Genomic DNA, 26,802 nt, shown 5'->3' with positions numbered 1-26,802 from the left:
TCTCTCTGACACCTGCCTTTTCTTGCCTGGTGCTCCCTCCTTCCTCTCTGCCAGCCCCATGTCTGGGGGTCGGTTCCCAGTTCATCCCAGCTTCTCATGCTACACACCCACACGGATGTGTTCTAGGTTGCCTTCCTTGACCCAGGTTTTCATTGGTTTGTCATTTTTCCTTCTTTGCAGGACTCATCACCCCTTGAGAATAAACTTAGCAGACCCAGCTTTCCTTCCTGCATCCTGTACCATCGGGGGCACAGTGTTAGCCCACTCTCCAGCTAACACTTCTCTTTCTACCCAGCTGTCATGCCCTGAGCTGCCCCTCACTCTGCATTCCCCAACCCAGCTAGGCCTTACCCGCTTGGTCCTTATGCTGCTGCTTGTCACATCCCAAGCTTGGCAGGAAGGGGAAGGAGCAAGGGTTTATGAGTACTCGATGTATGTTTCTGCTACTGCTATTCCCACTTTATTGTTCATTAGACAATAAACCCCCCAGAGGACAGGGGTTTCCTCTCAGGGGTCTGTGACAGTTGGGAGCTGTGTTTTCCTCTTGGTTCCCTGAGGGCAGGGGCTTTGTCACCCACCTGTCCAGGGGGCCCCCTGTGAGAATAGGAATGCCAGTCCTCCTGTCTTTCCAACAGAGAGCTTCTAGGAGCCATCTCCTCTATATTTTTAAATTCCCACTGGACTTCCCCCAAGGGAGGGGGGCTGGCGGGTGTGGGGGTGCACGTCCAGGGCTCCTCCCCTGCCCAGGGCGGCCACTCTGAGCCCCTGCTTGGTGTGATGCTTTGGAGGTAATAGTTGGGCTCTGACCTGACAGAGATGCCTCACTTTTCCCTTAGGGAGACCTTAAACAGTTCCTGAGGATTTCCCAGAGCAAGGATGAAAAATTGAAGTCACAGCCCCTCAGCACGAAGCAGAAGGTGAGGACGGGGCGGGAGAGGTCCTCAAGGGTGGGCCAGGATCAAGGGTAGCCATCATGACAGAGATGCCACTGATGGAATCCTCTCTGTGGACCAGGCAGGACTTTACCTGTGTTATCTCAGCGATCACAGTGGTCCTCCAAAACAGATGTAATTACCCCATTTCATAGGTAGACGGAGGTTTAGAGAGGTTAAGTGACTTTTCCTAGTCATGTAGCCCCCAGATGCCTTTCTGTTGCCAAGGTGCCGTCATTTCAAAGCGGCGCTCTCTGCCCTTGCTGCTTGCAGCGGTATGTCTGCCCCCTGGAGTGAGCACTTGGAGGAGCTGTGAGCAGCCCAAGTGTCTAGGATCGGGCAGGGCAGGGTGTGGTCCCGACAGTGTTTTGTCACCCAAGTGTGGAAGTCTCTTCGGTGAAAGGGCTGCCATGTTTCACCCACTGTGGTTTTCACACTCTCACTTTCACTTGGGCTACGGCTGCCCAGCCTTTCCTTCCGGTTCTCCTCCCACCTTCTGGGCACAGATCCCTGGCTGGGGCCCCATGGTGGAGCAAACCTGGCTTGAAACTGTGAGGAAGGGAAAGCTTGCCTACTACCCTCTGCCCATCTCAGACGATACCTTCTGTGGCCCAGCTCTTCTTGCCCACAGCCTCCTTCCCTCCCCTCTGAAATGCATCTGCCTCCTTCCCTGAGACTGGGTATTCTGCTATCAAGCTGATAGCAAAAGTCACAGCTCAGAGGTAGGCAGTGACTCCTAGGGCCCTCCCTAGCAGGTGACCTTTCCTTGCCTTGTAGGCTGACCCAGGTCACAGGTTCTGGAGGCAGGGCAGAAAGACATGGCTCGTTGATTAGTCAGGCAAGTGGCACCCTGGTCACCCCTGCTCTCTCTGGGGAAGTCAGTCTGAGCCCCTCAGGCTGACTTCTTCATAATTACAGATGAATTTACTGAGGCCCACATAGGACGAGTCATCTGGCCCCACATTGTCTGTGGCTGGCCTCCTGACACCAATCCCTTGCCTCCATCGTCATGAAGCCTCAGCAGCTGTCTGCAGTAGCTGTAGATGGAAAGCCACAGGACAGGAGGTGCTACTCTGCCTAAATAGGATGTCAGGGCCCCAAACTTCACAATTCAGGACATGCAAGGAGCCAGTGAATTGTTACTGAGCCAGTCATGGCCATAAGGGCCCTTGGGGTTGCAAAATGGAAACTGTCAGGCATCCTTGGGGCATTTAGGATCTAGTAGGGGAGCTTAGGAAAATTATTATGGCATGTGCCTTATAGACTTCAGGTATGACACGGAAAGTGAGTGAGAAATACAAATCAAGAGATATTAAAGACTTTCACATCCTTTAGGTGGACAGTGTGGTTAACAAAGAAGGTTTCCTGGTCAAAAGAACAATTTGAGTTCAGTTCTCAAGGAGAGGAAGTAGTTGAATGGCAGGAAGGGGATGGCTGCAGGAAAGAGGGGAGTCAGGTAGGTTTCTTTGCGACAGGGACACAGGCAGACAGGAAGAAGTCCATTAGTTACCTCTGTCACATGACCTGAAGGACTCTCATTAGCTAAAAGTTATTACCACCTGTGCTAAGGATCTGTCTCCCATTTTCTCCCCCTTGCAGCTTAAATCTGATGAGGGAGCTTTAATAAGTTGTGTTCTACACACTCATAGGACAATATTCTACATCAAATGGGAAGGGAGGTTTGCGTAAAATAAAAAACGCAGGTTTCTAGACTGAGGGTCTAGGAATATCTAAGGATGGGGTCTGAGGACCTGCGATTTTCAGATAAGCTCTCCAGCTGATTCTTTTTTTTTTTTTTCTTTAAGATTGATTGATTGAGGGCGGCCCTGGTGGCGCAGCGGTTTAGCGCCGCCTGCAGCCCAGGGTGTGATCCTGGAGACCTGGGATCGAGTCCCGCGTCGGGCTCCTTGCATGGAGCCTGCTTCTCCCTCTGCCTGTGTCTCTGCCTCTCTCTCTCTCTGTGTCTCTTGTGAATAAATAAAATCTTAAAAATAAAAAAAAGGAAGGTTGTGTGCGGCATAACCTCCACCGCCATCCTTATAAAAAAAAAAGATTGATTGATTTGAGAGAGAGAGCCTGAGAGAGAGAGCACATGCATGTACGCACACAGAGACAGAGGGAGTGGGAGAAGCAAACTCTCCACTGAGCAGGGAGCCGGATGTGGGGCTTGATCTCAGGGTTCCCAGGTCATGACTCAAGCCAAAGGCAGCCGCCCAACAGATTGAGCCACCCAGGTGCCCCTCTCCAGCTGATTCTTAAGCTCATTAAGGTTCAAGGAGTCCTGGTATATAGGATAGTAGCTTTGAAATGTTTGTTGTCAGGATCCCCTATAAGAAATGTGTTTTACATCATGCCACACACACACAGAACCCAAATTATACTTCAAAACACTATTTGATGCAGTTGATATTTTCGATCCTATTTAACCCACTAAATTGATTTTGAGACCCATGTGGGTCTTGATCAGTAGTTTGAAAAACACTGCTTTTTGAGGATTCCATGAAGATTCACAGGAAAGATATACTAAAACTTGTAGATGTTTCCTTGTACTAATAATCTAGTGAGCTGTTATGCCACTTTATATTCCTAGGGCTCTAGGGGAATGGAAGGAGGAAGAGTTAAGTTTTTAAGGGGGGGTGGCATGGGAGGCAGGGTGCTCCCTGGTCAGGTCAAATTGAAATGAGAGTGCCTAGTTGGTGTGGCTGCCGGAACCCTCAGGAGAATTTCAGGACTACAGAGGATGGTGATGGAAATCAGACACAGGCCCTGGGTATTGGCATAATTATAGATAATGCCTGTTCAAGTATCTGATGAGATGATGGAGATTTTGAAGTCAGGCAGCTGTAACCTGTGACTTCTCTGTGGGTCTCTGCAAGCTAAGGACGGGATAAGGAGCAGAGGGTCAGCTCAGCACACCTTGAGGACAGCAGAGTATGTAGTTAGATGCCGTAGCATGAAAACAGCACCACAGTGTCACGAGGGGTTAGCCAGAACCTGGGCAAACCCTGAGACGGTCATGTTGGAAAGGAAGGGGTGGGCCTGGTCTTTCCCAAAGAGCAGGCTTTCATAACGGTATTTGAAAACGAATCCTGTGGCCATCTGATGGCACCTTGCCCAGTGGTAAGGAAACACTTAATTGGCTGGTATCTAACAGAATTCCCTTTTACTCTCCTCACTTAGCCAGTATTTCTAGAAACACCGCCCCGCTGGAAAGATAGCAAGTTAGTCACCATGCCAAGTCCACTCTCTTCTGTTTCCCTTGACTAGTGGCAGACTGTTACGCTAATAAGCCAGAACAGAGAGCAGGCTGAGGGGACTGGGAAGTCCTACGAGGACGTATCACAAAAGCCTTTGTCCCTTATAGATGACCTGCAAGGCTGGACAATGCCCTGCAGTTCTGAAGCTTGGAGTGGAGTCCATCTGTTAATGATAGGACCACTTCAGCGGTCATCTGGCCCTTTTACCACCAGTGGCACATGGAGCATTCTGAGGATGGCAGTATGGGGGCAATTTTGGGTGTATGGTGGATTCTATTTTTCCATGGAGATACCATGGAGGGGACTCTGACCCAGGGGGTTGTTATTCATCCTGGTGCACCTGCTCGCCTGACCTCTTCTTTAATCCTCACCACTGGTTCTATGTGTTTGGTTGGAAGCTATCTGGAGGTCTTTTGTCTTCACTTTGGATCAGGAAAATACACCAGGAAGATGAGATTCTTTCCTAACTTTTGGTGGCATCCTTTTTCAGCACTGCTATAGATGCAGTGTCAGCCAATATATCGGATACGTAGATAGGTCCAGTTTGATGGTGGCTCAGATCAGCGCTAAGGAACTCCCAGCAATGATGGAAATATTTCACATCTACTGCTGTTCATTGTGGCAGTCACTAGCCTCATGCAGCTACTGAGCATTTAGAATGTGACCAGAGCTACTGAGGCACCAAATTTTTAATTAAGTTTTAATTCACTAGGTGGCTCAGTCAGTTAAGTGTCAGCCTTCAGCTCAGGTCATGATCCTAGGGTCCTAGGATCTAGCCCTGCTTTGGGCTCTCTGCCCCAGCAGAGGAGTCTGCTTCTCCCTCTCCCTCTGCCCCTGCTCATATGCTCACTCTTTCTCACTCATTCCTTCTCAAATAAATAAATAAAATATTAAAAGTTTTAACTCACTGAAGTAGTCACACAGGGTGAGAGGCTACTGTTTTTGACAATACAGGTTGAGACCATGTTTCATTTTGTTTTTGCTCATGTTAGCAAAGTATAGTTTTATGTAACTTTTAAACATGTTCTGTATTGTTTGTTTCTTCCCAAACCATTTATGTATGACTTTAAAATTTTTTAATTAAAAAATTGTTTTAAGTTTTTAAAAATCTATTTAAGTAATTCCTGCGTCCAAGGTGAGACCCAAACTCAGGAGCCTGGGATCAAGAGTCTCACACTCTACCAACTGAGCCAGCCAGGTGTCCCTATTTTTAGTTTAGTTTTTTTTTTGTTTTGTTTTTTTGTTTTTAAAGATTTTATCCATCCATTTGAGAGAGAGCATAGGGGCAGAGGGAGCGGGAGAAGCAGGGTCTCCACTGATCAGGGAGCCCAACATGGAGCTCAATACCAGGACCCCAGGATCATGACCTGAGCTGAAGGCAGATGCTCAACCAACTGAGCCATCCAGGTGCCCCAATTTTAGGTTTTTGAAGAAACTCCATATTATTTTCTAGAATGGCGGGCAGCCCCGGTGGTTCAGCGGTTTAGCGCTGCTTACAGCTCAGGGCGTGATCCTGGAGACCCGGGATCCAGTCCCGCGTTGGGCTCCCTGCATGGAGCCTGTGACTCTGCCTCTCTCTCTCTCTCCTCTCTGTGTATTCTCATGAATAAATTAAAAAAAAATCTTAAAAAAAAAAAAAGAGAGAAAAACTAGAAAAAAAAATTCATTGGCATTAAGATAAATGAATTGGGGACGCCAATATGCAGGACTTGATCCTGAATCCCGGGATCACAACCTGTGCTGAAGGCAGGCGCCCAACCGCTGAGCTACCCAGGCGTCCCTTGCCAAGAAATTATTATCATAAAAGTTGGGATAGTGGTTACCTCTCAAGAGGGAGAATATACGATTAGGAAGGAACGCTTGTGATTTCAAGGATTCTAGCATTGTTGGGTTTTGTTTTTGTTTGTTTACTTAGTGACAGTTACCTGGGTGTGAGCTTTATGATTATTTGTGGAAGTGTGTGTGTATATATATATGCACACACATACATATATATACACACATGTATACATTATAGATTTTTCCATATGCAATTCACAATTTTAAAAAAAGATTTTATTTATTTGAGAGAAAGTGAGTGAGAGAGAGAGAACACATGCAGGGGAAGGGGCAGTGGCAGAGGGAGAAGCAGACTCCCTGCTGGGCAGAGATCCCCAGGTGGGGCTCCATCCCAGGACCCTGGGACCATGACCTGAGCCGAAGGCAGACGCTTAACCAACTAAGCCACCTGTGCTCCTGCAGTTCACAATTTAAACAGTATTTAAATTTCCCTCTTTTTCTACTCTGTAGTCCCCACCTCCTCTCCTTGGAGGCAATCAATCGTGTGTATGTATATTTATACACTTGTACTCATACACACATTTTGTTGTTTTGTTTGTTTTAAACATAACGAGAAGAAAATGCATAATTTTGAAGTAAAAAACGGACACGTAAGCTATGATTACTGCCCAGTTATTTTTTCTCTCTTTTTAAAAAATACTTATTTTATTTTTTTAAAGATTTTATTTATTCATAAAAGACACAGAGAAAGAGAGAGAGAGAAGCAGAGACACAGGCAGAGGGAGAAGCAGGCTCCATGCTGGGAGTCCGATGCGGGACTTGATCCCGAGACTCCAGGATCACGCCCTGAGCCGAATGCAGGTGTTAAACCGCTGAGCCACCCAGGGATCCCCAAAAAGACTTATTTTAGAGAGAGAGCGTGTGAGTGTGGTGGAGAGGGGCAGAGGGGGAGAGAGAGAGAGAGGGAGAGAGAGAATTTCAAGCAAACCCCCTGCTGAGCTGAGCCCAAAGCTGGGGCTCTGTCTCATGGCCCCGAGATCATGACCTCAGCCAAAACCAAGGATCAGTCAACTCGGTTCTTCTAACAACCCAGTGAGACGGGGGCTGTCAATACCCACATTTTACAGAGAGGGAAAGAGAAGCTGTTGTGTCTTTGTTTTGGGGCTTCCTGTGCATTGCACTGATGGCATTAAGGCCTCAACAAGGGTTGTGTCGAGGACGGTTGCGTTGATCTCTAGTCCCAGCACCTCTGAAAGGGCCTTCTCTCGTTGCAGGTGGCATTGTGCACCCAGGTAGCCCTGGGCATGGAGCACCTGTCCAACAATCGCTTTGTGCACAAGGACCTGGCCACTCGGAACTGCCTGGTCAGCGCCCAGAGACAGGTGAAGGTGTCGGCTCTGGGGCTCAGCAAAGACGTGTACAACAGGTAGAAGGGCACAAGTCGGGTATGGTGCCGGGCAGAGGCCACATGGGCTTTGGGAGCGTGTGAGAAAGGGCTTAGTGTCTGCTTGGTCCAAAGCTGGAGGGCTTGGGCAGGGGACAGAGCCCCCCCACCCCCCACCCCATCCTTTCTCCAGATGAGCAGCAGGCTTCCTAGCCAATGGACCACAGGTCCCTGATGCTTATACATTTTATTCTGGGGATAAAACATTACAAGCCTTTTTTTTAAATAACTAGTCAAACTTTATAACAATTTATCTGTAACTTAACTATTCATATGCTTCCCTCTGATGAATTCAGTAAATACCATCTTGAAGCCCAAAGACTTCGAGCTCAGCAGCCACAGCCAGAGATTGCTCTGGAGTGCCTGCACACACTGTACAGCCTCTTGGGGAATGCCCCTACGAATCACCCTGGCTCTGAGTCACTGCAGCTCGTCTGGCTGTTGCTTTAGTCATAATTGGTATATCGCTTGCTAGTAAAGCTCTTTAAGTTTTCTTTCCATTTAATGTGGTCTCGTTTTTCATGTTTTGTTTTAAACAGAAAATATATGTGATTGTTAGCTTTTAAAAATATGAACATTTAGGCAAATTTGGATTCTTAATGGAATTTTTTACCATCAGACCCCATGTGGTGGCCTCCAGATTTTCACCTACTGCACCCCTGTGCTCGGCATAAATGCTACTGATTTCTTTGGGTGCCTTGGGTTGGGTTTCAGCCTGGGGCTGAGACTTGGACCTGGGATGAGGTTAGGATCCCAGGCTGTGTTCCCCATCTGGCCTCTGAGCCATGGAGGCCCCAGCCCAGTCCTGTGTGTCCTTCTCTCCTGCAGCGAGTACTACCACTTCCGTCAGGCCTGGGTGCCACTGCGCTGGATGTCCCCCGAGGCAATCCTGGAGGGGGATTTCTCCACCAAGTCAGATGTTTGGGCCTTTGGTGTGCTGATGTGGGAAGTGTTCACCCACGGAGAGATGCCCCACAGTGGGCAGGCAGATGACGAAGTGCTGGCAGGTAGGCGGTTGGTGTTTCTAAGGGACAATTCCAGATGTGCTCCAGGTAGAGAATTTGCTCAGCGTCTTGGGGCCCACTTAGCCTGTCTCACCTCTCAGGGCTGGTGTTAGCAGGTGCACAGATGTGGCTACTCCAGTTGACATACTGATTAATACTTTTATAGTGGTTGGTAAATAGTCCTTGACCCCAGTGCCCAGTCCAGCCGCTCTGATGCCTGCCCGTTGACCCTACTTCAGTCCTCATGCATTGGCTCCCTCCCGTGAACCCTTCCCCCACCAGCCAGAGATTGCTGGGGCCAGGGCCAGGGGAGTCATCACCTTTGATTGCAAGGTACTTCCTTATGGTCCTTGAGTCAGTGCCCACCCACCACTGGCCAGCACCCCTGACCCCCAGTCGCCCTCACATGGCTGCTTATGGGAACTACAGGCTCCATGGGGTTTGGACAGGTGGTTAAATGTTTCAACTAATGCTCCATCCACCATCTTCCCTGCAGACTTGCAGGCTGGGAAGGCTAGACTCCCACAGCCTGAGGGCTGCCCTTCCAAACTCTACCGGCTGATGCAACGCTGCTGGGCCCTCAGTCCCAAGGACCGGCCCTCCTTCAGTGAGATCGCTAACACCTTGGGAGACAACCCCGCAGACAACAAGCCGTGAGGAAGGAGCCCAGGCAGGCTGTGCCTCAGGATGGTGTGGGCAAGGGAGGACTTCTTGAGGGGTACCCACAGCATGATGGGCAAGATCCCTCTCCTCCTTGGCCCCAGGGACCCTGGGACCACAGGCACTATTAAGGTCTGGGCAGGGCCTGGGCTTTCCTCTTCTTCCTCATCCTCAGCCCTTTGGGGAGGCTGATTCAGACCCAGATTGAGTCACTAGAGCCTTGAGCTGGGCAGCATTCTCTGCCACCACTTCCCCCATCAGGGACAGTATGGGTACCTCAGGTAACCCCAGTTTCTGGCCTGGGTCTCCTCCCATTGACCAGGTCCAGTTCTACCACTCACCTGCCAACCTGGCCCAGGGAGGGCTCGGCTGGAGAAGAGCTGGGTCTGAGGGGAGCTCCTTAATATACTCAAGTTCCTGTAGAGTTCTGGTCTACCAGGCCCACCTTGGGTCTGCACCAGGACTACAGAGAATGCGCCAGTGAGTCCTCACCCCATGGACTTGTGCACACTGACCCAGCCCCATGTCTCCTCCCCACCTTCTCTCCTTTCCTCATCCTAAGTGCCTGGCAGATGAAGGAGTTTTCAGGAGCTTTTGACACTATATAATCCGCCCTTTTTGTATGCACCATGGGCGGCTTTTGTATGTACTTGCAGCGTGGGGTGGGGGGCATGGGAGGGAGGGGTGGACCCTGGAAGAGGTGGGGAGGGTGGGCCACCCCTGCCTCACACCTGTATTGTTGTTGTTGTTCGTTTGTTTTTTGTTTTTGTTTTTGTTTTTGTTTTTTTAACACTCGCTGCTCTCAATAAAGAAGCCTTTTTTACAACCTGCTTCTAATGCTCATTCCCTGCCCTAGCCCGTGGATGGCCTCCCTTTATCCCTCATTTACCAGAAGCATCCGTGTCCCATCATGAAGTCTGGTGGGGTTTGGACAGGAATAACGAGTAGACTCTGGTCTTTCTCTGTAGTTCATGGAACAATTGAGAATATGGGCTCGAAGGATGCAAGACACCACTTGTCTGTGTGACCCCGTGTTGCTCTTTGAATGCCAGCTACTTATTCTTTGCTGGTGGGCTTAATCCTCATGCTCAGGTGGGGAGGGTAGAAGGAGGAAAGAGGGGGTATGTTAAAGATTGGAGAAAGCATTAATGATGGATCAGGTCTCTGAATCCCTTTAGGGCCCTAGGAGGGAGAGAGTATGGGTAGAACGGAGCAGAGAGGTGGTGCTTGATGCCTCATTGATGCCATTGTTGCGGGCACTCAACTGGTTTGATTCTTGCCCGTTTGTTAGTTAGAGCTGCTGTTATCAGTCATCAGCTGCCTTATTCCAGTAATTTCAGCCTGATGCTCCATCCAAAAGAAAGTAGTCCATAACTCATTCTTTTTGTTTTTAAGATTTTATTTATTTGACAAGGAGAGAGAACATGAGTGGGGGGAGGGGCAGAGGGATAGAGAGAAGCAGGCTCCCCACTGAGCAGGGAGCCCAACAGAGAGCTTGATCCCAGGATCCCAGGACCTGATCTGAGCCGAAGGCAGATACTTAACCCACTGAGCCACCCAGGCACCACCCATAACTCATTCTTAACTCTGAAATTGCTTGGGTTCCTTCTGTTCCTCACTGTAGTTCTCAGGAATGGAAATGGCAGCTAATATTTATTGGAGACCTGCTTTATACCGATGACTTTGATAAGCACTCAACATGCATTATCTCATTTAATCTCTGCAACTACTCTGTAGCCAGATATTATTGTGCCCATGTCTCAGATTAGGAAACTGAAGGTTGGACAATGATCCCTGGGTGGCTCAGCGGTTTAGCGCCTGCCTTCAGCCCAGGGCGTGATCTTGGAGTCCTGGGATCGAGTCCCACATTGGGCTCCCTTCATGGAGCCTGCTTCTCCCTCTGCCTGTGTCTCTGCCTCTCTCTCTGTCTTTCATGAATAAATAAATAAAATCTTTAAAAAAAAAAAGGAAACTGAAGGTTTAAGTGGTCTGGTAGTTTCGCCAAGGTTGCACAGCTAGTAAGTAAGCCACTCACTTGTTGCTATACAGTGTGTTCTATTCCTCAGATGTATTGGAGGAAAAAAACCCCAAGAACAGTTTTTCTAGAACATTGTTTTTCAAAGTATGTGTTGCAGCCAGCATTTAAAAATGAATGAAAAATAAAAATAAAAATAAAAATAAAAACGAATGTAACAAGGGCACCTGGGTGGCTCTGTTGGTTAAGCATCAGCTTTTGGCTCAGGTCATGATCCCAGGATCCTGAGATCGAGCCCTGTGTCAGGCTCTCTACTCAGCGGGGCGTCTGCTTCTCTCTCTTCCACTGTGCTTGCTTTCTCTCTTTGTCAAGTAAATAAGTAAAATCTTTAAAAACATAAAAAATAAAGAATGAAACAATAGAAATTATCAGAGTACATTGTATACCTTAAGGGTAAAAATTCTTTTACAAAATTTTGTTTGTAAGATTTGATACATGTTTGTGTGTCCTGGCTTATGTCAGCAGTTGGGTTGGTGATGCTGTATAATAAGCCCCAAATCTCAGCTGCTTACAACAATTTATTTTTGTCACTCATGGATCTGCAGATTGGTGAGGTTCAGCTGATCTTGCCTGGACCTGGCTGAGTTAAGCTGGGCTTGGCTCCAGGCTGTAGGTCTGGTTTGGGTCTACTCTGCTGGCTCCAGAGCATTCTCTCCTGCAGTGACAGTGGCATAAGGGGTCAAGCCAGTCACACACACACACACACACACATATATATATATAATCATGAGTCTGTTAATGTTTTATCGGCCAAACAAATCACACGTTGCAACCCAACATCAACACTAGTAGGAGGTACTGTAAAGTCATGTGACAAAAGATACCAGATGTTGGGGCACATGGGTGGTTCAGTTGAGCGTCTGCCTTCAGCTCAGGTCTTGATCCTGGGGTCCTAGAATGGAGCCTCGCATGCGAGGAGCCTATTTCTCCCTCTCCCTCTGCCTGCCGCTCCCACTGTTTGTGCTTTCTCTCTCTCTCTCTCTGTCAAATAAATTTAAAAAATCTTTTTTAAAAAAAGATATTGGATGTCTATTCCACCCACAGAGTGTGAAGAGTTGGGGACAGCAATCTAATTCACCATAAGTTGTGATGTAAAATGATTTCATAACTGTGGGTTGTGCTCGGAAGTATTAGGAAGGTGCTACTCTAGAAGATCAATGGCTAATCCTCCTCTTGTTCCTGGTCTTTCTTAACCAATGGGCCATGGCTACACTGCTGGTCACATGTGCCTTTTCAGACTCTCCTCTTTTGATGTTGGTGATGGTAAGCCATCTCCGCCTTCTCTGACCAGCTTTCTCCAGCTCTGGCTGAGGCTTCCTTCTGCCTGCCTGCCCCAGAGCTAGCTGTTCTGGATTCTGTTCTTGGCTTTGCTCTCTCCGTGTGCTCACCCTCTGGAATCTCCTCTCACCTTGTGTGGCTTTAATCAGTCCTTCAGTGTGGATAGTTCCCAGAGCATTAGCTTCAATTCTAGCTTCTGCCTCAAGCTGCAGACCACACTTCCCATTTCCTCCAGGGCATTTCTCACTGCCTGCTTCCTTGGGCCCTAACTGAAAACTCCCTCAAAATCCTGCTTCTCCAGCCAAATTCTCTTTTTCCATCAATGGTACCGATTTTGGGGTGATAGTCACCCTTACTCCATCCATCATAAGCCCTCCTCCCTGTGTATCCTCTCCCCTATGCAGCCCATCACCAAGATCCATTTATTCTACCTCTATCCTGTTTCTATCTGCTTAATTTTCTTTTTTTTTTTTCTGCTTAATTTTCTTAAAAGACTTTGTTTATTCATGTCAGACACAAAGAGAGAGAGGCAGAGACATAGGCAGAGGGAGAAGCAGGCTCCCTGGGGGAGCCTGATGCAGGACTTGATCCCAAGACCCTGGGATCATGACCTAAGCCAAAGGCAGACACTCACCACTGAATGACCCAGGTGCCCTCTTTGCTTAATTTTAAGAGAAAAAAGTTACAATGATCATGGAAGAAGTCAAATGGTATACACTTGTATAAAGCAAAAAACACACTCCTCTCTCTCCAACTCTACTCTCCAGTGGCAAGCACTACTAGCCTCTGGAGTGTGGCTTTCCAGACTTTTCCTGGGCACACTGACTCAAGACCTCTTTTCCTTTCTATTCTCTCTAATGCTCCCATCACAATTGAGATCTTTTTTTCTACTCCATGAAGCATCCTTGTGTAAAGGTTAATTCCAAACGCAAACACTTTTAGAGAGGTAGTTTTTGGTTTTCTCTTTCTTTCTTGCTCTCTCTCTCCTTTTTTTTTTTTTTTTTGTGTGTGTGTGTGTGTGTGTGTGTGTAATAGCAATTTTTAAAAGCAATTCTTAATTTTGTTCTGGTATTACTTGGGTAATAAAAATCAGGAGAAAGGGATGCCTGGGTGGCTCAGTGGTTGAGCGCCTGCCTTCAGCTCAGGGCATGATCCTGGAGTCCCAGGATTGAGTCCCACATCGGGCTTCCTGCATGGAGCCTGCTTTTCCCTCTGCCTATGTCTCTGCTTCTCCCTCTCCCTCTCCCTCTCTGTGTCTCTCATGAATAAATAAATAAAATCTTTAAAAAAAAAATCAGGAGAAAGAGAGGTCAAGGTGGGAATGGTATGGTATCTGGGGCATCCGGCTATGATTCTGATGCTCCTCTGGAGGTCCTTCATGGTCTGGGGTGGACATGAGCTCCCATCTTTCATAGGGGCCACTTTGATATAGGCCTTATCAGAGAAGCACCAAACTCACATTCCAGAGAGGCCAGGCAGGGCACTTATCTGAGCTCAGTGAGCCATGTGGAGACTATAGAACCTGAGAGCAGAAGCCTCTGCTATGGCCACCACTCAGTTCAGCTCCACACTACAGTGCTTTTGTGGGTGCAAGATCTGGAGTTGCTAAAAACTGGAATTTTTTTTTTTTTTAAACTGGAATTTGTTGAGAGAATCCAGATTTTTATGTAAATCTCCTGATTTCAAAAACACTACATGGTTCAAACAAAACACATCTGTGAGCCCCAGTTTTCTTCTTTTTTAAAAGATTTTATTTGAGAGAAAGCGAGAGCAAACAAATAGGGAGAGGAACAGAGGGAGAAGCAGACTCTCTGCTGAGCAGGGACCCCTATGAGGGACCCCATCCCAGGATCCTGGGATCAGATGCTTAACTGACTGAGCCACCCAGGTGCCCTGTGAGCCAGTTTTCAATCTTGGCTTTATTTATATCAACAATATTGGCTTTGGAACATGCAGTAATTCAGTCTGGTGTAGGGCACTAAGGCTGGTGTGCAATGGTCCAGGGATTGGGTGAAATGGAAGCGGTCAGTCTATGTGACAAAGGGTAACTGAGAGCTGTGCTCATTCCACACACCATACCCAGTGCATGCAGCAGTCAGTAGCTGTCCTCTGGGGTGCACTGCTAAGGGTTGTCAACCCTGCACATGTCTAAACTAGTGGTCTCAAAAAAGTCTTTCAAAGGCAGGCAGGAATCAGCCCAGGGCTGTGGTTATGACTACTACTCAAGATAAATCACAGTCCCAAGCACCATTTGGAACCCATGTATGTATTTGACCTGTTCTTCCTCTTAAGCTAACACATTCCATATGTTAAACTACCTGTTATGTAGAGTAAATTAGGAAAAGGAAAAAAAATCTTTGGAACTGTTGGGAAATGGGGAAGAGTAGGGCTCTTAACTCCCGTAGTTAGAGGTTGATGAGCATATATATACACACGTTAGTTCTCACAAATCACTTGAACATACCTTGTTTCACTGTTTATCAAATTCCTTGGACTTTGGCTCACAGTAGGAAATGCAATCGACATTTTTATCTGGTACACACCCACGCTGAACTATATGAAATCGGCAATATGCTACCCTCTTGATCTATAAAATGGCCATTGTATGTAATTCAACCTAAAAATAATGCAAACAAAAGTTTTATGCAAAAATATTTGCCCTTGTATTTTGTAATCTCAATAATTTATTTTTTTAATTTTTTATTTATTATTTATGATAGAGAGAGAGAGAGAGAGGCAGAGACATAGGCAGAGGGAGAAGCAGGCTCCATGCACCGGGAGTCCGACGTGGGATTCGATCCTGGGTTTCCAGGATCGCGCCCTGGGCCAAAGGCAGGCGCTAAACCGCTGCGCCACCCAGGGATCCCTCAATAATTTATTATTTTATTATTATTTTTAAAGATTTTATTTATTTATTCTTGAGAGAGACAGGCAGAGGGAGAAGCAGGCCCCATGCTTGGAGCCTGACGTGGGACTCAATCCTGGGTCTCCAGGATCCCGCCCTGGGCTGAAGGTGGCGCCAAACTGCTGAGCCACTCGGGCTGCCCCGATTTTATTTTTAAAAGATTTTACTTATTTATTCATGAGAGACACACAGAGAGAGGCAGAGACAAGGCAGAGGGAGAAGCAGGCTCCATGCATGGAGCCTGACGTGGGACTCCATCCCAGGACTCCAGGATCACGCCCTGAGCTGAAGGCAGGCGCTAAACCGCTGAGCCACCCAGGGATACCCACACTAATTTATTATTTTAAATGCTCACTGCAGTACACTAAGTTCATTTCATTACCGCCACCACCGAAGGGTCATGACCAACTGCTTAATCTTCACAAAAAAACTTTGAAGGCAGGAATCATCATTCTCTCATCTCCTTAAAGACAGCCCAATGTTTATCCCAGGAGTTATTAACCCTAATAGTTTCTATTAACTATTCACTGACCATTTTATGCTCTAGTCTCCATCTCATTTAATTTGCATTAAGATCCCAACGTGGGGTGGGTACCAACGATGAGGAATATGATGGAATTTGGAGAGGTCCAATACTTGTTTCCAGGCACAGGGCTAGAGAAGAGGCTGATCTCAGATTTGAATTTCTGTAACAGCAAAGCCCAAGCTATGTTCAAGGCTTTGGAGCTGGGACGTCGACCCGCACCCTGAACCTGGGCTTTGTCCCGCTCCTCTTCCAACTAAACTACCTCCTTCCCCACCCCCAATGGGCTATCCATAGAAGGGTGTGTGTGTGTGTGTGTGTGTGCGCGCGCGCGCTGGCTGGCTGGCTGACTGGCTTGCTTACTTGCTGTAACTTTCTGCCTGGCTCTACATTTTCCCAGGCTTTTGCACAGGCGGTGGGGTGGGTTTTATCCTTGGGACCACCTCCTCCCCCAGTCCAGCCCGCAGCTGGAAGTCTTCACTGATCTTCATCTCGTCTCCCTGCCCCCTTCGGGGACCGGGAGGCCGACTGTCTCCTTCGGTCTTTTCCAGATGTCCGTCTGCCAAAGATCCCTCCAGTATAGAGGATGATGAATGAGGACCGGGGAGCCAGCCTGGTGGGAAAGTGTCGTCGCCTTGAAAAGAGAGGGAAAGGGAAAGGAAGTCGGGGGGAGGGGAAGCGACGAGTCTGGACTCCGGGGACCCAAGCCTCCTTTGCTTAGCCAGTAAATTTGTCTCCCTCAGGAAGGCGTGGGGAAGTGCTCCAATCCCTGTACTCCCTTGGAATTGGGGCTGTATTATATCATTTACTGCAACCCGCACAGTCCTCTCAGGTTTTACCCCGGTGTTTGCTTCCAGCCCTTCCAGTGCGGCGTTCCCTGGGCTGCTAGCGTCCCGCTGCAGGACTGCGCCTGGGTCCACTCCCAGGCTTCCTCTCCTCCGGTCCCTCCCAATTCTACCATTCTCGGGTCGGGGGGCGGAGTCGGTAACTCCTCTCCTGTTCCTTTAAGAGGCTTCGGCTCCTCCCCTTTCGGAGTCGCCGTCTGACGCGGAATGACAGCAGCGAGTTCGGTATGTCTATGCAAATAAGCGCTCCCTGTGGGCCAATGGGGAGCGGAGGTGCCGGAACCGCGGACCAATGCGGCGGGGGCGCAGGGGCTCACCATATAAGGAGCGGCCTCGCCATAAAAGGAAACATTGTATCTCTTTATATGGGGGGAAGGGTCGGGGGATCCCTCCGCCGCCAGCGCGTGGTCCCGGCCCCCTCCACCCGCCGTCTCGGCCGCGGCCAGCAGCCCCTGCCCCCCGGGGGACGCTGACGGCCGCCGGGCGCGCCGCCCTAGCAGACGGACAGGGGGCGCTCCGCGCGGCCTGGGGCAACCCGGGCCACAGGGGCAAGAAAGTGAGGGCCCAGGTCGGCCCGGGCGTGCAGGGGCCCCGGGTTCGCAGCAGCGGCGGCGGCAGCGATAGCGGCTCTAGCAGCAGCGGGAGTGCCGGGTTGAGCCGGGAAGCCGATGGCGGCGGCGGCGGCGGCTCCGATTCCTCGCTGACTGCCCGTCCGCCCTCCTGCATTGAGCGCCATGTTACCGAGCCAAGCTGGGGCCGCGGCGGCGCTGGGCCGGGGCTCGGCCCTGGGGGGCAGCCTGAACCGGACCCCGACGGGGCGGCCGGGAGGTGGCGGCGGCGGCGGCGGGACTCGCGGGGCTAACGGGGGCCGGGTTCCCGGGAACGGCGCGGGGCTCGGGCCGGGCCGCCTCGAGCGGGAGGCTGCAGCAGCAGCGACAACCACCCCGGCGCCCACCGCGGGGGCCCTCTACAGCGGCAGCGAGGGCGACTCGGAGTCGGGCGAGGAGGAGGAGCTGGGCGCGGAGCGGCGCGGCCTGAAGCGGAGCCTGAGCGAGATGGAGCTCGTCGGTGGGCCCGAGGCGGCGGCGGCGGCCACCGGAGGCTATGGGCCGGTGAGTGGCGCGGTGAGCGGGGCCAAGCCGGGTAAGAAGACTCGGGGCCGCGTGAAGATCAAGATGGAGTTCATCGACAACAAACTGCGGCGCTACACGACCTTCAGCAAGAGGAAGACGGGCATCATGAAGAAGGTACAGGGCCCGGAGGCTGCCCGGCCACGGGGGACCGGGAGGGTGGGGACACGCCGGGGGAGCCCGGGAGGAAGGCAGAGCCGAGGCGGAGGTGAGAGGCGGCGAGTCCGCAGGAGGTGTGTGGGAGGGGATGGCTGTTACCCCGGGAGGGCGAAAGGGGAGGGGCCGCCGGGGAAATGTGGGGAGAGGGGAGATGCCCGGAACGTCCAGAGAAGAGGGAAAGGCGCCGAGGTGGGAGTGACGGGCGCTAGAGAGGAAGAGGGCCCTTGCGGAGTGAAGGGGTGGAGAGTGGTGATGGGTGGTGGGTGGTGATGAGACGCGGGGGTCCCTAGACCCAGTGCTTTCTGGTGTTCGGGGGTGGGTGCCGGAAAAGCAGGGAGCCTACGGGAAGGTATGGAGGTGAAGAGGCTGGAGCTCTATAACAACAATGAGCCAGCTTGTGTAGGAGGAAGGTGGGCACCACAAGTATTGCTGGCTGGAAGGAGAGGCAGGGCTGATGACCAAATGGGGCTCAGGAGCCCCAGGTAAGGGAGCAGGGTGCAGGAGAACTGATGCTGCTCTGACCAGCAGGCACTGAGTCCCACGATGGCCATGTGTCTTCCTTCACATCCACTGGAAACCGGTGCACTCTGCAGGACAGCCTTCAGGACCATCTGCCTTTGGGACAAGTGGGATTTCCAGCCTTAGGGAGTGTCTGTGCATGGAGTTTTGGGGAAGGCAGGGAGGTTTGCAGAGGTACCTGGGAATTCTTCCTCTTCTAGCCAGCTATCTAGTGAAAAGGGGAGAGAGGAAAGGGAGGGGGAGGGATGGAAGCAGATGAACTGGGAAACAAGAAGCTAGAACCCTGGGGACATTGGCTGGTGTTTATTTTTGTCCCATATAGAAACCAGAGCTGCTTCCAAGGTGGGTTGTGGAACTTTTCTGGGAGTAAGGATGCCATCTGTGGGGCCACCTTTGTAGGTCCCTTCCCTGGGTTCATGGCAGGGTAGTAGCTGCTAACCTAGCTCCCATCTCCCATCACTCCAGACACTGTTGCATCAGGACAAGGAAAGAAAAAAGCTGGTAGCACAGTATGATAGGGCATGAGGACAAAATGGCAACAGGTTAGGACCTGTGCAGTTTCTGGGAAGAAACATGAGGACAGTTTAGCACTAATGTGACCCCTTATCCCTAATGTCTTACGGGACTTCCAGTGATATAGCAACTTCATTCTGTCTGGTTCCTATGACAGTGAAGAGTGGGTGGGTGGGAGCCCTCTCTGTGAGACTCCTGGCACCAAGCTGTATTCAGGAGCAGCTACCTGGGCCCTTCCGTGTCCTCTGAGATTATACATTCTGTCACTAGGGGTCTGTGTTTGCTTGGGGTATCTGCAGGTCAGTGGCTGCTTCTCAAAGGAGTAGCATGGGGTAGTTTCTCTGCTCTCCAACTCTCTTTCAGATATCTTGATAGATACCTCCCCCTGCCCCAGTCACTGGAGAGGAAGGTCTCTGGGTGGGGAGCAGAGGCTTGAGATCACTATGTATTTCCTCTCTTCCCTACTTCCCAAGGAAGGTAGAAAAAGTTTGGCTGATCTACCCATCTCCTTCCCCCTACTCCCCAGGCCTATGAGCTGTCCACGCTGACAGGGACACAGGTGCTGTTGCTGGTGGCCAGTGAAACAGGCCATGTGTATACCTTTGCCACCCGCAAACTGCAGCCCATGATCACCAGTGAGACTGGCAAGGCACTGATTCAGACCTGCCTCAACTCGCCAGACTCTCCACCCCGCTCAGACCCCACCACAGACCAGAGAATGAGTGCCACGGGCTTTGAAGAGACAGACCTCACCTACCAGGTGTCGGAGTCCGACAGCAGTGGGGAGACCAAGGTGTGTTTGGGTCGCCTATCTGAGGGGAAGGAAGGGGAGGGGCTTCACCGGCAGAGAGGGGAGGGGGTACCTCTCTCCCTCACTCAGGTTAGGTGCCCACTAATGTGGAACGGAGCCGGGTTAGTGCCCCTCATCCTAGGGGACAGGTGTCCATCCTCGCCATCCTGACAGGAGGCCGGCCCCCTAGATAAGCGGGCGGCCTCCGTGCCCTTATAAGGCCGGCTCCGGCTCCAGGCCGGCCTCCCGCCTGCAGCCCGCCCGCCTGGCAGGGCCCTTGCATTCCTCCCGCCAGCTGTCTCCCTGCTGGGGGCGGGGGCGTAGCTTAGCCCTGCCCTCGCAGCAGGCTGGGTTGCCAGGGAGTAGGAAGGAAGCACTCGTGGGCCCCAGGGTCCTGGGAACCCAGCACTGTCGGGAGGCGGGCTGGTTGACTGGGCTGGAGACTACCTAACTAGCCAGCCGCCTACCTCTTCAGGATGTCCGGGCCTGGGCACGTTTAGGGAGTGTATTCGCGGCTGCTAGGGATGCCGGCCCTAGTTACGCCTTCCCCTTCCTTTTCCCGGTAAGGAGAGGGGGCGGGGCTTCCTCCGTTGCTTCTCTAGGGAGCTCCACCTTCCGGGTGCCCCTTCACTAACTGGCCAATCGGAAGAAGCGGCACTGTTTGCCTTAGCAACGCCTTCACCAATCAAGGCCTTCGAACTCGGCTGCCTAGCAAACATCCCGCGCTGACCCACCCCCAGGATTTGAACCCCCTCAGTTCTCTGGGCTTGGTTCTCAGCTCGTGGCTTCCTCCTTCCCCTTCTAAGAACAAAGGCTCACCGAGGGAAGAGTCAGTGCTCCAGGTTTTCCCCCTCTTTCCGGCATATCATCTGTAGTTGCAAACTCTTTAAGCAGTAGGGCTCGTTTATTCTCAGGGAATTTTGCTGGAGGAATTAATTCCTTTGGTAGTTTAAATCTTAAGAATTTGACATGAGTGCTTAATTGCCAAACACCCAAGATCTCTCTGAAACCCTAAGTTCCCTGAAAAACTCTCGTCCGTCCGTATCTCAGAAACCTAGCAAGTCAGAGCTAGAAGGATGTTTTTAAAGAGGACATAGTAGCCTAGTCCCCTTCATTTCCCCCCCAGGAAAACTGAGGCTCAGAAAGAGGAAGTGATTTCCCCAGGATCACATAGATGGTCAGTACCAGAGCTGGGAATAGACCCCTGTGTCCTGATTCCGCAGCCAATGTGATTTTCATAGCCCATTGGGACACAGAATTCAGGAAATTATGATGATGACATCATCATCATCATAAGAGCAGCAAATACATATTACTTTTTTTTAGGTGTCAGGCACTTTATTTATATTCACCTATTTATCTTAAAAACACCTATGCGGTAAGTCTTCTTTTATGGACAGAAAATTGAAGCTCTGCAGCTCAGTAACTTGCCCGGGGTCAGACAGCAGGTAAATGGCAGAGCTGGGGTTTGAACCCAAGCACACTGGTTCCAGTCTGGGCTGTCAGTCACACAAAGCTGCAGGGGCAGAGTCTGGTAGAGGCTCACTGCTGTGTCTTTACTCTGGGTGTAGGACACACTGAAACAGGCGTTCACGGTCACCAACCTGCCGGGTACCACCTCCACCATCCAAACAGCACCCAGCACCTCTACCACCATGCAAGTCAGCAGCGGCCCCTCCTTCCCCATCACGAACTACCTGGCACCAGTGTCTGCTAGCGTCAGCCCCAGCGCTGTCAGCAGTGCCAACGGGACTGTGCTGAAGAGTACAGGCAGTGGCCCTGTCTCCTCTGGGGGCCTCATGCAGCTGCCTACCAGCTTTACCCTCATGCCTGGTGAGTCACAAGGGGCAGAATGAGCATGCCAAGAGTGGGTTTAGGGCTGGCACAAGGGGAACCTCTTTCCTTGCTCAGAAGGAGGGTGGACAGGGGCCAGCCAGAACCTGAGAGAAGCCACTTGGGTCCCACTGGGAGGCATGCCCTTCCCCACTGGGACCCCTACTGTCCTTGTCAATAAGTTTCAACCATACCCTCTGGCCTTGTCTAGCCAGCCTAGCCCTGTGTCCCCCTGCCACAGGGACAGTAGACATTCTCCCACTTCCCTACCTTGATTGGAGGACAGGTCATGTTCTTGATGGTTCGGTGCCGGCTCCTATATCAACCAAGGAGGCAGAGGCAAGGCCTAGGGGTGGAAGGAGGTGGGAGGGGCCAGTGCAGAGTGCAGAAACCCAAGAAGACAAGATTCAGGACATGAAAAGCCTCTTTAGCCCCCAGGAAACTATGGGAGTTAGGGAGCAGCATGCCAGACCTTGGGCCTGGGGTGTTTGTGGGTGCCAATGGTGGCCGGGTGGGACAGCATGAGTAAGTCTCTGTGTCTTATAGGAGGGGCAGTGGCCCAGCAGGTCCCAGTGCAGGCCATTCAGGTGCACCAGGCCCCACAGCAAGCGTCTCCCTCTCGCGACAGCAGCACAGACCTCACGCAGACCTCCTCCAGCGGGACAGGTATAGCTTGAAGCTCTCTTCTCCCTGCCCTTCGTCCTTCATGAGGCCTAGGAGCAGGTGCCCAGCAATACCCCTCCCATAACTAAGGTCAGAGAATTTCTTAATGTGGAGATGGAGGCTTTTGGCTTAACCTTTATCTTAATCCTTATGGGAAAGTCAAGTGAGGATGGCTGGGTTTGGGATCCTGCCCTGCAGTAGGGCTTTGGATTTCAGGAAGAAATTAGGGACCATCGGAGCCACCCTTCTTCTCATTCAGATAAAAAGCTGGAGGCCCAGAAAGGAGAAGTTACTTCCCAAGGACACATGTTTGCTTAATTATCAGGAAAGATTTATAGAGCATTTGTCTCCTTGTGGGAGGGTATTCTAGGTTTTGAGTAGCTATAATTCTGCTCAGTGTCTCTAGTCATTTCAGAAATGATGAAACACTTTCAAAATTAAATTATTTTTAAGTTCTTGTTATTGATAACCTTGTTACACAAGATATGGTCTATGGACAGAGAAGTAGCATCACCTGGGAGCTTGATAGAAACGTAGACTCATAAGCTTTATCCCCAAACCTACTGAATCAGAATCTGCATTTTAATAAGATCCCAGGTGATCTTATGCATATTAACCTTTGATGTTGAAAAGATGAATTTGTTAGCCACACGTTTAGGAAGAGGGAGAAAAAAGAAAAAAGGAAGAGAGAGGAGTGGTGAGAAATAAAAAATGGGATAATGGAACCTCCTCAAAGGGGAGTATCTGAGTTTCCTTGGAGTGGGTCAGTCATTGCAATTCTTGTTTCTCCCAGGACCTTATGGTCTTGGAACGAAGAATTGGAGAGATAGACAGTTGAATAGTACAGTGTGATAGGATACAATTAAAGGTTGGTGCTCAAACAGAAGGTTGGTATTTAAACAAAAATAAGGCTTTTCTTAGCCGATGACAGGGATCAGAGGAACAAGTCTTATCAAGCTTCTGACCTGGGCAATGGCAGGAGGACTCCGGAGCCCTGGAGCTCCTGGAGGTGGGATGGGGGGAGATCAGTAGGGACAGGTGTCAACCTCCCTAATGTGTGTCTGTGTTTGCCAGTGACATTGCCTGCCACCATCATGACGTCATCTGTGCCCACAACTGTGGGTGGCCACATGATGTACCCTAGTCCCCATGCGGTGATGTATGCACCCACCTCGGGCTTGGCTGACGGCAGCCTCACCGTGCTCAATGCCTTCCCCCAGGCGCCGTCCACCATGCAGGTGTCCCACAGCCAGGTCCAGGAGCAAGGTGAGTGGTGGGCTGGGGCTAAGGGGGACCATGTCCTCCTCCCTCACATACCCACATATCCAAATGGCCCCCCACATACACACATAGATATACACACTCATATACCCATACCCAAACAAGGATGCCCACACATAAAACTACACACACACACACACACACACACGGATGCTTGCACACACATTCCCACACCCATTGCTGTCCACTAGGATACTCATGCATTCCATTCCAACTAGTATCTGGAAGTTTCTCTTGAGCAAGCAGTTTGAGTATCTCCTGTGGTTTCCCAATGCAGGTGGTGTTCCCCAGGTGTTCCTGACAGCACCATCTGGGACAGTGCAGATCCCTGTTTCTGCAGTTCAGCTTCACCAGGTAGGTGTGGGGGCACCCTTCACCTCACCTCAGCCAACCCAGCCATTTCCTTCTCTTGACTTTGGGGATTTCATTTACCCATTGGTCTAAGCCAAGATTCCCTAAGCCAGGAGGCCCATCTGTTTTCCCAGTCAGGCTCGTGGTGGACAGGCAGGCCAGCAGGGGGAAGCTTGAGCTGGCTGGTCAGTTCCTGCCCTCCTTTTCCTTACACACCCCCTTCCCTCCAGATGGCTGTGATAGGGCAGCAGGCTGGGAGCAGCAGCAACCTCACCGAGTTACAGGTGGTGAACCTGGACGCCGCCCACAGCACCAAGAGTGACTGATCCGCCCTGCCACCCTGGACAGATGGCCCAAGGGATGGCACCACTTATTTATTGTTGCCTTTTCACGTTTTCTTTACACACACGTTGACGGGCCGCAGGAGGGAGGCAGGGAGGAGGAGTGGGCAGCCACAGGACTGAGCCCTCTCACTCCAGCCAAAGAAATGGGCCAGCCTGCCCTCCACCCCATCCTCCCTCCCCCTCCCCTCCTTCTGGCTCCACCTCCCATTTTCTGTTGATGGTGGGGCTGTCCTCCCTCCTCAGACTCCCCTAGCCAGCTTGGCTCCATGTTTGCCATGAGTATTAGCTTATCCAATGGGACCGTGCCCCACCTTCCCACACACAGGCCTCTGTGGGACTAGGCACCGTGTTCCCCCGAGGAAGCAGTGGGGGTCCTCTCCCAGCCTCCTTGCTGACCTGCTGTCAGCACCGTGTCTGTCACAGGCTGGGTGACAAGAGCCCTATCCGTGCCCCTCAGGGAGCCACCTGGGGAGATGGGGCTTCTTCCCTCACACGATGCCCTATTGTCCCTGTAGCTCCTGAGAGCTGGGCCTGTGCACAGAGCAGGTTCCTGGGGCCACCTGCCCTGCCCTGCCGGTCCCCTTGGGACTCCAGGAACTCCTGGGTCGGAGGGAACTGCCAGTGTTCCCTCTCACCCTGTCTTCCCCCTCTCCCCCCAGCTGCTTTACTTAAAAGTTGATTTTGAACTTTTTATTTGAGGAGACGAAGTGAAAACAAATCTATAAATATATATTTTTAAAATATTTAAACTTTTTTTTATGGCGTGTTTCTCGTCCCCCTCCCTGCCCAAGCTCCCCTTCCCTGGGGAGCCCTGGGGCTCCCCGGAACTGACTGGGCCTCTGGGGACGGAACCACCCCATGAGCTCGGGGCCCCGCCAGTGTGTAGGGGAGATTCTGGGACTGCCCGGTCCTGGGTTGTTGCCAGGAGAAAACCGGGGGAGGGGCCCTCAGGCCATGCCCCAACGGGGTGGGCAGGGTGACCTGCAGCCCTGGGTCTCTTTTTGCCCTCTAGGGCTGTCGCAAGGGAGAGGGAAGAGGGAGACCAAATGTGGGGGTGGGGGTGGGAGGGTGTCAGGTAGAGGCAACTGACTTCATTTGTGCCACATGCATGGGCATTGCAGCCTTGTGCTCCCCCAGGCCTGCAGCCGCCTGGGGCCCAAGTTGCAGTGAGCAGGGTGGGGTCTGGGAGGGGTTGAGAGGCAGGAATGGGGGTCAGAAGAAACGGGAGCAGCTCTTGGGCTGAATATAAAGATAGGGGAGCCAGAAATGGGCAGCTCTCCCAGGGAGTGAGCAGCTACTGTAACTTTTTTAAATTAAGACAAAAAGCCTTGAAGAAAATGACTTTATTTTTCTAAGTGTAACCTCAGTATTTATGTAATTTGTACAGGGGCCGTGCCCTACCCCACTCTGCCCCCTTTGGGGTAGACCTTGAGGATGGGCCAGCATAGGGGGAGGGTCTTTTACCCCGTGTCAGAGCCTACCTTCACCCCCTTTATCCAGAAAGGGAGCTTTTTCAGAACAGGGCAGCAGTTGGGGTAGAGTTTTATTAACCCCTGTGACTGCCTTCAGGAGGAACAATCCTGCTTCTGTGATTAGGTGAAGGGGTGGGGGAAGTTTGTGCGCACAGCCTAGTTATCAAGGGGATGATTTGCCGATGTGTCTGAGAACCCCCATAACCTCTAACCCCCATTGCTGTCTTGCCCCGATTTGGGGTGCCGAGATGGAAGTCACCGTTCTGGGCTTTCTCCTGGAGATAGCTGGGGGTTATGGGTGGCTTACAAGGCTGGGGCATGGCAAATCAGGGGCCAGAGAGTGGGGAGCTTGGGACTCAGGTCTGTAACTGCCCAGCCCCCTTTCTCTGCTCTTGTTTCACTCCACCATCACTCACTCACTCTCCACTCCCCCACCCAGGGGAGGAGACTGATGAATTCCTCCTCTCTTTCCCACAAAAGACAGACCCAGTGAGTGAATCAGGCAAAGTGCTTATAATGTGTGTTGTGTGAGCGTGGCCTTGGGAGAACATGTGTGCGTCAGGGATGAGGTGGCATTTATATGTGCAGCAACCCTTGGTATTTCCCTTTCTTGGTGGCTCTGGAGTGTGTGTGTGCGTGTGTGTGTGCGCGCGTGCGTGTGCCTGAGTGTGTGTGTGTGAATGGAGTATGTCAGTGGTTTCTACTTCCCCTGGGATGCTGACCCAGGAATAGTGGACATGGTCACAGTCCTATGTACAGAGCTTTCTTTTGTATTAAAAAAAAATACTCTTTCAATAAATGTATCATTTTTGTGCACAGACTGTGGAGTCTTTGCCTCCGTTTTTCCGCATAGAGAGGGAGGGAGGGAGGGAGGGAGGGAGGGAAGTATGAACGCGAACCAACCTCCAGCCGCTGCTCTGAGAAGCAAACCTGGCCGCCTGATGAGAACAATGGCAAGGCCAAGGGGCACTCTGGGCTGTGGAACTCTGCAACTTAATTGAAGGAACATTTCTGGGAGCTGGGGCCTTTGTCTTTGCGCAGGACTTTGTTAGCTTTCTAGGCCAACACAGAGAGGAGCAATTTTA

The 26,802-nt window shown here is 51.1% G+C and overlaps 2 protein-coding genes and 1 long non-coding RNA gene across 6 annotated transcripts in view; 2 read left to right on the top strand and 1 right to left on the bottom strand.

Annotated features, from left to right (window-relative positions):
* The window catches only part of PTK7 (protein tyrosine kinase 7 (inactive)), a 64,110-nt gene extending 54,208 nt beyond the window's left edge, over nucleotides 1-9,902 (top strand). The window contains exons 17-20 of the mRNA XM_072832934.1: nucleotides 837-917; nucleotides 7,243-7,394; nucleotides 8,241-8,419; nucleotides 8,913-9,902. Of these exons, the coding sequence (XP_072689035.1) occupies nucleotides 837-917; nucleotides 7,243-7,394; nucleotides 8,241-8,419; nucleotides 8,913-9,073 (573 nt within the window). The 3' untranslated portion in view covers nucleotides 9,074-9,902. The remainder of the gene's footprint in view (nucleotides 1-836; nucleotides 918-7,242; nucleotides 7,395-8,240; nucleotides 8,420-8,912) is intronic.
* Nucleotides 9,903-11,614: 1,712 nt separating this feature from the next.
* On the bottom strand, nucleotides 11,615-20,411 carry LOC140636992 (uncharacterized). 3 transcript variants are annotated; one of them, XR_012034253.1, is made up of 6 exons: nucleotides 20,241-20,411; nucleotides 18,474-18,566; nucleotides 16,657-17,875; nucleotides 15,827-16,451; nucleotides 14,854-15,006; nucleotides 11,615-11,766 (listed from the first exon to the last, which is right to left on the bottom strand). It is a non-coding gene; the product is annotated as an uncharacterized lncRNA (long non-coding RNA). The 3 variants fall into 3 exon arrangements; XR_012034252.1 differs by having other exon boundaries at nucleotides 15,827-17,875; XR_012034254.1 differs by having other exon boundaries at nucleotides 16,181-17,875; nucleotides 20,241-20,410.
* On the top strand, nucleotides 17,056-26,537 carry SRF (serum response factor). Of its 2 annotated transcripts, XM_072832931.1 has the most exons (7): nucleotides 17,070-17,909; nucleotides 19,510-19,776; nucleotides 21,345-21,606; nucleotides 22,153-22,272; nucleotides 23,344-23,535; nucleotides 23,828-23,904; nucleotides 24,132-26,537. In XM_072832931.1, exons 1-7 carry the CDS (start codon nucleotides 17,397-17,399, stop codon nucleotides 24,225-24,227), a joined length of 1,527 nt encoding a protein of 508 aa, XP_072689032.1. In that variant the 5' UTR covers nucleotides 17,070-17,396; the 3' UTR covers nucleotides 24,228-26,537. The 2 variants fall into 2 exon arrangements, with proteins under 2 accessions (XP_072689033.1, XP_072689032.1); XM_072832932.1 differs by lacking the exon at nucleotides 19,510-19,776 and having other exon boundaries at nucleotides 17,056-17,909.
* The last annotated feature ends 265 nt before the right edge of the window (nucleotides 26,538-26,802 follow it).

This window comes from Canis lupus, chromosome 7, assembly GCF_048164855.1.
Source record: "Canis lupus baileyi chromosome 7, mCanLup2.hap1, whole genome shotgun sequence".
In the NCBI taxonomy this organism is placed as follows: Eukaryota; Metazoa; Chordata; class Mammalia; order Carnivora; family Canidae; genus Canis; species Canis lupus.
The sequence above is the reverse complement of the archived record's forward strand: the minus strand, read 5'-3'. Positions and strand labels throughout refer to the sequence as shown.